Here is a 10,199-nt window from a genome sequence, read left to right as displayed (position 1 = left end):
GTTTTATATAAATGATTTCTCTTAATTTAAAGGACTCGGAAGAAACCATGTGGGAATTCTTGGGTTCCAAGCAACAACAATGACTACTTTTTTTCAGAAAAAAAAAAAGGAATGAAAAAGAAAGGGAGAGAGCAACACAATGATTCTAGTCTGATTCAAGAAAATGGTTGCCACGGGGGTTAGCTACATGCATATGTACCTTTCATACATTGCCGATATGTACCGAATAAATGCTACTAAATTGAACCTCACCTAGACAATTAAGAGGAAAATATTAAACAATATGTTCAAGTTAATACACATGCAACCCCTAATGATCATTAGCACTGAAGCTGAAGTAGTCTGTTTATAATTAAGTGTTAATTAATTGATGATCAGTAGGTGTGTGTGTAACCTCCCATGTTTATGTTGTGATGAGGGTTATGCTGTAGCTTTGTCAATCCAACCTGCCCTTGCATCCCACCCCTTGCATACTGCTGCCACATGAACTGCTCGTCCATCAACAGCTTCTGCTTCTTCTCCAGGTCTGACATTTGCACATATGATGGCGGCGGTACCACTAACGAAGCAGCAAAAGGGTCTACATGTACATTTGACTTACTAGGATGATTTGACGAAGACGATGATGTTGGTGGTGCAGGCAATGCTAGCATTGCAGGCCGTCCTGCTGACCCTAATGCAACACTACTCGCACTGCCACTAACTCCATACCCTGGGCCTGCCATCGCGGCTGATATCTCCGCTTGCTGGTACATTCCGTCCAGCAACAGCAAGTCAAAACCACCTCCGAGGGAAGCCTTCTGATTCGACAAGTGGCTTGCGGACTGGACTAACGCCGTTTCCCAATCAGCTTCATCAGCAAACGCTTCCCATGCCGGTTGACCTGCTGGTGCTTGTTCAGTGGCGCCGTTGAACAAAGCCAACGCCAATTTGTCAGCATGTTCATTGCTCGACAAAGCATCTTCTCCCAAGTTCAACAGATCGCCTTCTTCTTGTTGCGGTTTCTTAATTTCCTCTTCCTTTACTGGTTCTATCTCCTTGTTATTGCTTTCCTCAACGAAACCCTCTGGCGGTGGCAGGGCCTTCATGTCTTCTTCTTCTTCTTCTTCGCCATGATTTGATTCTTCATCTTTGTTTTCCTCATCAATCTTTTGTTGGTCTAGTAGTGCCTTTACTGACCTCTTGCCTTGTGCCAAAGCCGACTTGTCACGTATGTAGTCGTCCATCACCTCGAGCTTCTTGGGTGTAATCTTCTCAACCTCCGGGTACTCTGAGGAGCGCGCAATGCCGATTTGTTTACACCACCCGTAGAACATGTCCAACTCATCAAATTGCTTTCCGATGCGGCAGAAGATCTCGTACACCTTGGCACAGTCGGGGATCTCCAGCTCCATGAAGCGGTCGATTAAGATGCCCATTATTTCTGTTATGTCATAATATATCTGGAAACTCTCTTTTACTATCGCGTACAAGGCCACTATTACAACCCTGTTGTTCTTTGCTACACCTGTAATTGAAAATCATGCACATACAAAAACAAAAATTGTTAAGAAAGGCTCCCCTATTTAATATTGCTCTGCAAAAAATAAAAGAAGAAACAGCAAAATACAAAAAAAAATAAAAATAAAAAAAAAAGACTCTAATTCTCGAATAGAGAGTGATTGGCTGATATCTCATAACAATTTACAATGTCTTCGACACATATATGGCCGATATTTTGCCAACTGAACAAATATTGACGAAGTATCAACAAAAGGTCGGCCAAATATCAACAATGTAACCCCCCCCCCCCCCCCCCCCCCCCCACACACACACACACACACACACTGTAGATTCGAATATGATATAAAAATAATATTTTCTCTTCTAAAATAAACGTGCACGTTTTTAATTAGTTGATCGCATAATGTGACATGATTTCCTTGGAGAAATAATACAATAGAATGAAAATTTTGAATATATTTGTCGTGCATACATGGCCATGCATGCAAGGATGAAATATTGCATGCAGCCTGTTACTGTTGGGCGAAGAAAGATTGAACTGATCGAACCTGTTGGGCGACATCCTAAAAATCGCTCAAGGAGCTGCTGCAAATGCTGCATCCTAGAAAACAACTTGTCAGCTTTCATTTCATGCACCGGTGTGGCTCTCTGACATGACTGCTGGTTGGTAAAATTATTAGCCGCCTCCTGAGGATCTTCAATATCTTCATCAAACCCAAATGCACTGCGTTTCCCACGCCGGCTTTGCATTCGGAACTCAAGCCGTTCGTCTAGATACAATGCATACGTGCGCACAAACGCAGAATGGTCCCAAGAATTGGAGCGCGAGGTGTCACGAAAATCAGACATGTTGAGAAAGCGACTGCCGCGCCTTGTGGAGAAAAATATTTCTTGTTCATAAGCAGGGTCACCCTCGGACAGCAGTCGTTGGACTAACATGAGGGTCTTGAGAGCCACGATCCAGTTTTTGGTCTTGTTGAGGCGCCGGGAGATGGTGTTGACACAAGCGCTGATGAAGGCACGCGAGTAGCATGTTAGGCTGAGAATTTCTCGTAGGTATTTCTCCTCGGTCGGGTATTCTTCGTGCGTTGTTGCTTTCACAATGGCAACATCTAGGTCCGCCAAAGAGGTGCTGCTACCGACTTTGGCGAGGCCTATGCTGGTTTGGTCCTTCACTGCATCCAAGGCTCTTCTAAATTTGCTTGAAGCCATGGATATTATAGATATTTTTCTATATATACACACCTAGCAGCAGGTGCCACTAATCAAAAGAACCTTATTTGCAGTGTTGAAAAGATCGAGGAAAAGAAAAGATTATTTGATAATAATTAAGAAAAGAAGAGAAGACTGCCCTCTCTTCTCCTCTTTTTGTTTTTTTTTTTTTTTTTGTTTTCTTTGTTCTTCTCCTCTCTCGATCCCTATTGTCTTCTTGTTGCTCAAAACTCAAGTTTTTACACCTTTCAATGCAACCATGCATTTTTTGTGCGATATTGTAGCATCAAAATGTGGAAATTCAATGGCAATAAAATAGCCACGTGTCACATGATGATTGCCAGTTTATTGTTACTGTTTGAGTTTATAAACATGGTTATTATTTTACCTGTCATTTTGTGGGTGGGTGCAGAGGACATTCTTAGCCTACCATGGCATTTTGACCATTTCAACGGTCTTGGGACCAAGAACATGATTGGTGCGTCAAATGTGGTGTTGAAAAAGCAGCTGGATATCTTCTAAATTTCTTCTTCCATTTTTCTCTCAATTTCCTCAAATCTTCTCGATTTAGATTCATTTAAACAAAATCAACCGTTGCTTTTCTTGGTTGAGTTGTCAACTATGGACGACTGAATTTCTTAAGCTGTCAAACTCCAAGGTTTTAGTGATAAGAGTTTCTCCCACTTTTTACGAAGTATATTCATAAACATAGATATTGAGTAGATCCATTAGACTCGATCATACACCAAGAATATGATGGGGCTCCGCCCCCGGGGGGGGGGGGTGGTTTTGGGGGGTGTCTTTGTCAAATCAATCCTTTTTCAAATTGATCTACTGTGTATGGATTTTCTTCAACTTAAAACGTGGATGAACACAAACTAGGACAAGAGACGAAACTTTTGAGAAAATTTTGAGAATTTCACATTGTTGTTGCATTTACTGCTTTGCATGGGGGTTCTTTTTTTTTTTGGGATGCTTTTGGTCCAGAATTCTTGTTTAATACCCTTGCAGTGGATGTAAACATTTCTATTCGTCTTTAATAAATTATGCTCTTTTGTATATGCTTTTGTATATGCTTTTGCTTGTCTTTGTTAAATTTAGCTTCAGTTTGCGTGTTGTTGGTTGAGTACTCTAGAGTTGATTCACCATTCTGCATGTATAGGGTGTTGTGTTACTTAAAGAATTTATCTTGAAAAAAAAAATCTCAGTCAGTTTTGAGCCATGATCATTAATGTTCTTTTTTTGTAGCAAAACTTGTAACAAATTTGGTGCTTATGATATAATTATCTTAATATTTTGTATCTCTATTCCTCTTCTTTGATTAAAATTTTCCATTCCTGTACAAATTTTATTTTGTGTCCCCCCATTTTTCGCTTAATTAAGAGTAGTGTTATTCACACGTCCCTTTTTACTTCCAACACATCCTTGTTAATTTTGGTCCATTGATCTTTGTCAATTCATTCGAACCGACAATCGAAAATTGAAAGGGGTGTGGAGAGGTAAAAATGAGTGTTGAATAGCACCACCCCTTAATTAATTAACATATTATTGGTTCATGTGATCAGTTAAATCTTTACTTACAGTTGATACCTAGATTATTTTTACACACAAAATTAATACGTTTGCTAATAATTTTTAATACAAGTAGATCATACTATTATATGTGAGTGTTTTACTTCTATTAGAAAATATGTCAATTAGGATATCAATTCTGAGTGTCCAAATAACATGGCATCGAAAATTATTTACCAACCATGTGTGCATCGCTCCTAAGCATGGAATATTTGCATCATGCATGTGTCATGCTCCCCTAAGCAGCCACCCGAAATCCCCATTGTTGCTTGGGATTGTACAAAATATTACCCAAATGCTATAAAGCAGAAAAAGAAAGGAGAGTTTTAAGGTATGCTCAGTGGCCCTTTGGCTGCAAACTTACACATTACATTACAGTGCTAACTGGGCTCCACTTCCCTCCCTCACGTTTAATCCTCCTCAATAATTTCTACACGTGAGCATCCCAAGTCCCAACCAAAGGATGATCGAGACTTTCCAGCTAGATCTCAAGTGCACAAAATCTCAATGCAGCATGTAATAATTAAGCTCAAGTCAACTCCTACTTATAGTCATTTTACGAATCTGTCTTCGATAGTTCAACCTACTAATTGATTTTTTAAATGATTAATTTTCACTGTTCACTTTTAAGATTCATAGTCTTGAACTATTGGAAAAAAAAAATGATATTAATCACCAATTTATTACGCCAATTGCGGTCCCTTGGTGGATTGGAAGAATTGTCTCTGACGATTTCATTATATGCGATTTGTGTGTACACATATCATTGTGTCCTTATTATCCTTTTCGATGATCGTTTTGCCTTTGCGGATCTTGGCATAGTCCCCCTGCTTGTATTTTTATTTCGTTTACTTTCATTTATTATCAATAAATTTGGTGGAGGAGGGATTGGCGCAGGGGATTTCTAGGTGTAATGTTGCTCACCCCTTCAGGAAAAGGAGGTGTCTCGCATGCGACTATTGCCAAAGAGCTAATCTTGCCTCATATTTTTCCATTGAATAAGATAATATTTAACTAAAAAAAATTACTAACAAATGTATCGATTCTATATTTGCCTTGAGTAAACAAGGTTTAGAGTAGGGCCAGACGCAAAACAAAGACAAACACTGTTACATGAGGGTTTTTCTTCTTGTTGTTGAACTGTTACATGCGTTACTATCTCAAAAGTTGGTAGAATAAGTTCGGGGGGAAAAAAACCCTAACTAATGTACTTTTCTCTATGCTAATTAATCTCCAGAGAAATCTGCATAGACAGTTGATTATGAACACATGAAAATTTCTGACCACAAGTGGATGTGGTCTTCATTGTGAGACTCACATATATTCACGGTCAGATTGTGTGTTTAAATAGCATTGTTTCGAAATAATATAAAGCTAAGTTTAATGTATTGAACAACACTACAATGATGAAGTCAAAAATTATTTGGTGGGTGCACTAACCTAAAATTATTACTACGAAATCAAATTCTCAATTTTCTTTGGTTGCTTACGTAGATTTATATAATAGTAACCTAATTCAATTCTATATGATAAATTATATTTCAACAAATCTATCAGAAAAAGTTATATTTAACAATTCAAATTATGCAAACTGAAACTATCAAAATAATTAAAATTTGAAGTATGAACTCTCAAAATCCAAAATAAACAGATAAACTCGCAGTTAGTTCAAGAACAAAAAATAAAGTAGTCAAGAACTTACTAATTGATCAGAAAAATCAATAACCTTGCAGATTACAAAGAAGAGAGACATTTGTCTAAGTGTCTCTTTGGCAAGAGACCTTTTTTTAGACTTAAAAAATGTCTAGTCTGGTCTGTATCTCTGTATCGCATTGACAAGCAGCTTTCATGAGTCATGAGTGAGTGCATTGAGCGGTGAAAGGTTACAGTCTACTAAGACTCATATATGATAGTAATGATATTGCAGATTTTAATTTAATACTATGAATTTTTGGTGTTGGCTAAGGTGATAAGTTTTTTATTATTATTATTTTTTTAAGTGATTAGTTGTGGGCTAGGACAATAAAACATTATATAGTAGCCCAACTAATTAGTATGTTTAATGTTAAGGAACTCAAACCCTACCTATGCTATAGCCCACCATAACCATGTACTTGGCTCTGCTAGAAGACAAAAATTCATCTACCATGGTGGATTCCCGTGATAGATTAAAATCCACCACGGACGGTCTGCCTTCTAAGAATCTAAATATGATAAAAGATACATATTTTTTACCACGTGCTTGTATCATAATAGAAATGAAATGCGTGCTGTTGTGAATTCGCACGATAAATAAGTAAAGCCCACTCGGAGTTTAACTAATGGAATTTTTTACAACATTAATCTAGCTACAACTTGCAGTAATGAAATTATACAATTGGATAAAGCTAATCGATAATAATAGAACACTAGTTAGGTCCCTCTCTGTCCTTTAATTTTCCCCTTGATCAGTTCTCTTAATTACTCTAATTATAATTTGGCAAACTTATTTCATCAAGATCATCCAAAGATAAGAACACTTCGTCCAAGCACGAAAGCTCTGTCCCATCATCATCATCATCCTCTTCATCACGCTCGTAGACTCTACACAAAACGTATCCACTGTATTCCTGAAAAACAATTATATATGTAGAAATAAGAATAACAAAAATACACTTTCTTTTGCATACGTAAGAGAACTGTCATAACTACGTAATTATTTTGTTTCTTGACGTAATATAGTACGTGAGTAGCCACGCATGGACATCATGTAATTGCATAGTAGTAGTAGTAGTGATGGTGACATGCATTACTAACTGTTTTGGATTGTCCTCTTCTTTTGGATGATCTACTGGTGGTGGTGGAAGAAGAAGCACAATCTGAGGCTGACGAAGGGAGACGATACTCGTGCATTATCCAATTAGTTTTGATGCCTGAATTTGGAGCTTCTCCAAGGAAAAACGTCAAATATCTTTTCATCCCAACTTTCTTGGTAGGATTAGAAGATGAGCTTGAAAAGATAGGTTCTTCAATGCCTAATGTTTTCCAGTACCCATTATTCGTGACCCGATTCTGTGCCCTCCTGCTGTAGAAGTACCACTGCTTGCCCTCACTCAAAGCCTTACCTATACATATATACCGTGCAAAAACTCATTAATTAATATACGAAAAATATTCTCTTACCAGAAAATATGACAATATTAACTAATTATATTGCTAGTCTCAGTATGTATGGGAATCAATCGGATTCTTGTGTAGACACGTCCGTATATAAGTTTGCAAGAGAGTCCTGTAATATGTGCAAGCAGTATTGTATCAACTATTCATTGTCAAATATGTAGTCAAGTACATAAGTGCTTGATTTAGTTGTCCGGGAGTATTTTCAATATTTACGAAAGAAACGCATACATGCATGGTAACAAAAACAAGCATACCATTTAGTTCCCATGGATCATATGGGTAGAGATGGAGATCGGGAATGACATCGGGATGGAAAGGTAAGAGAGCTGCCTTACGTTGAAGGAAATGGACTACAAGTTCTTCGTCTGTCGGGTCAAATCGAAAACCAGGAGGGAGCTTAAACTGGTCGTCTCCCATTAGGAACGAATATCAGACAATAACAAGAACAAGAAGTTATATGATACAGTAGCTAAGCTGTGGATATATAATTCGTGTAAACGAAGTCTTAGCTGACGGTGATACTTATAGCTAGCTGTATAGAAAGCAATAGATCGAGAAGAAAAGAGAAAAAGATAGAAAACAAATATAAAAGAAAAGTGAGTGAGTGAGTGAGTGACGTGACGTGAAAAAGAAGGTGGGTTTTCATCATAAATGGGGGAGTTGAGTTGATGGTTTGATTGATGATAAAGATGCTTTGATATGCAAGGCGGCGGGCAACTAACCTGTACATGTAGATGCTTTGAAAAGTAATTTAATTGCGTTTTGAGGGACATGTATGTGAGCCATACACCCTTCACAAAAATAAAATGAGAAAAAAAAAAAAAATACTTGATTGTAATTTGTGCCGGAAGCAGCCTGCAATATGAGTAAGTGGATGTGCCATATACACTCGTACTTCTGTTTGGACTAGAAGGATCAGTCATTCTTCTTTCAATGTGACGAAATATCAATTTATTATACAAACATTCTAATTGAGATAATTTATTCTCTTTATTATAATATAAATATTTTCTTTATTAAAATGAATTTGATTTGAAAAAATTAAGTCATTCATAAGAATCAAATATATTTACATTTTATTTTGAAAATATTACTTGTTACAAAACATCGATTTGTTGGACACAAATAGATGTCTCAGAGATCTTCAAATTGGATGAATGTCTTGAATGATTTTTAGATGGTGAAAGAGAATAAATAATTGTGATTATGACGTTTGAACTAGGAGTGGTTCTAAAAACCGAAAAAAAAGGGGACAGAACATCAAACCGAAACCGAAAAAAAAACCGAACCGAATTGAAAAAACCGTACCGAATTATTATATATTTATTTTTTATTTTTTGTATTTTATTTTTTTAAGCGCAATTCCCACCCCAATCTCCAAGCCAAATTCCAACCCAATTTATAAGCCCAATTATAAAACCTAACACTGTCTTTTTTTTAACTCAGAGAGCTGCATGCCTTCCTTTCACCTCATCTCCATCTTTCTTTCTTTTTTTTCTTTTTTTTTTTTTTTTTTTTTTGTCCCTCTTTCTTCTTCTTTTCTTTCTCCCTAGACCTCAGCCGCATCGTCTTCTCTCCCTCTTATTTCATTTTTTTTTTCTTCCTCTTCTTTCTTTTTTTCCCTAAACCCCACATCTTCTTTATTCTCACTCACCGACTCTATCCTCCCCGGAATTCCAAAACTCTATTTCTACGCTTCCTGCTTGATCTGTAGCAGATTAACTTCGTTTGTAGCTCCCGACGCCGCCACCATAGCCGAGTCCATCAAGCTAGCCATAGCCGATTCTACCAAGCGATGCCTCGCAAATTTATTCAAAGATTTATATGTGGAATTGGAATTTAGATTTCTCAAATTTTCATATGATTTTAGGTCTTCCTAATTGAAAATTATGCATGCGTGCTTAGATTTATGAAAAATTAAATTTCTGGGACTTGTGTTTTGGTTGATTAGATAGAGATACACTTCTTTATGAAAGATTTTCATGATATGAAAACTAGTATTCTAAAACTTTAGATGAAATCTAGATTTTGGACTTTTTCGATGATTGAATTTGAAAATTCGTTTGCTTAATGATAGGGAATGATAAGGTCAGTTTATTGAATTTGTTCTACAATCCATGTATCTGGAAACAAATTGATTTATTCTTCAACCTAAAAAAGTTGCATAAGGAAAAATAAAAATAAAAATAACTGAACCAAACCGGAACTGAACCGGAAAAAACTGAAACACCGATGTTGAACTGAACCGAAAAAACCGAAAAAACCGAAAGGAAACTGAACCAAATAGTAATTTTGGTTTGATTTTTGGTTTCGGCCAAAAACCAAACCGAACGGAACTGAACCCATCCCTAGTTTGAACGGTAGAATAATGGCACGCCGTCATTGAAAAAGAAATCATCCTCACAAATAAGGAGCCAAGTATAATATTTTTGTTTGTTTATATATTCAATCATGTTGTATATTTGGAATATGATAAAATCAGAAAATTTGGAAAATATTGTGGGTCTTCATCATCCCACTTCATGCTGATATCATGCACCTCATTCTTTAATCTCATCCACGTAACTCACATGAATATGGGTTTGGTCGTGGACCAATTTGAGGTTCGATGGGCCACCTTCCTTTTGGAGTGTGCCAAAACAATAATTATCATTATTTGGGATTATAATCATTAAGAAGTGTGTAACTAACTAACTTCTGGCTTTTGCTTTCATTTGCTTCTCTTAAAGAATAATAGTCATCAACATCTCATA

The 10,199-nt window shown here is 36.8% G+C and overlaps 2 protein-coding genes across 4 annotated transcripts; both read right to left on the bottom strand.

The window, feature by feature from the left end:
- Nucleotides 1-40: 40 nt before the first annotated feature.
- Nucleotides 41-2,909, bottom strand: LOC137715896 (putative clathrin assembly protein At1g03050). Its single transcript, XM_068455259.1, has 2 exons — nucleotides 2,052-2,909; nucleotides 41-1,507 (listed from the first exon to the last, which is right to left on the bottom strand). The coding sequence occupies exons 1-2, from the start codon at nucleotides 2,713-2,715 to the stop codon at nucleotides 375-377; spliced, it is 1,797 nt and encodes a 598-aa protein (XP_068311360.1). The 5' UTR covers nucleotides 2,716-2,909; the 3' UTR covers nucleotides 41-374.
- A 3,669-nt stretch (nucleotides 2,910-6,578) lies between these two features.
- LOC137712593 (NAC domain-containing protein 104-like) lies at nucleotides 6,579-7,924 on the bottom strand. Of its 3 annotated transcripts, none has more exons than XM_068451695.1 (3): nucleotides 7,701-7,924; nucleotides 7,075-7,391; nucleotides 6,579-6,896 (listed from the first exon to the last, which is right to left on the bottom strand). In XM_068451695.1, the coding sequence occupies exons 1-3, from the start codon at nucleotides 7,861-7,863 to the stop codon at nucleotides 6,753-6,755; spliced, it is 624 nt and encodes a 207-aa protein (XP_068307796.1). In that variant the 5' UTR covers nucleotides 7,864-7,924; the 3' UTR covers nucleotides 6,579-6,752. The 3 variants fall into 3 exon arrangements, with proteins under 3 accessions (XP_068307796.1, XP_068307813.1, XP_068307804.1); XM_068451712.1 differs by having other exon boundaries at nucleotides 7,080-7,391; XM_068451703.1 differs by having other exon boundaries at nucleotides 7,084-7,391.
- Nucleotides 7,925-10,199: the final 2,275 nt, after the last annotated feature.

Source organism: Pyrus communis, chromosome 1 (assembly GCF_963583255.1).
Source record: "Pyrus communis chromosome 1, drPyrComm1.1, whole genome shotgun sequence".
Lineage (NCBI taxonomy): Eukaryota > Viridiplantae > Streptophyta > Magnoliopsida > Rosales > Rosaceae > Pyrus > Pyrus communis.
The sequence above is the reverse complement of the archived record's forward strand: the minus strand, read 5'-3'. Positions and strand labels throughout refer to the sequence as shown.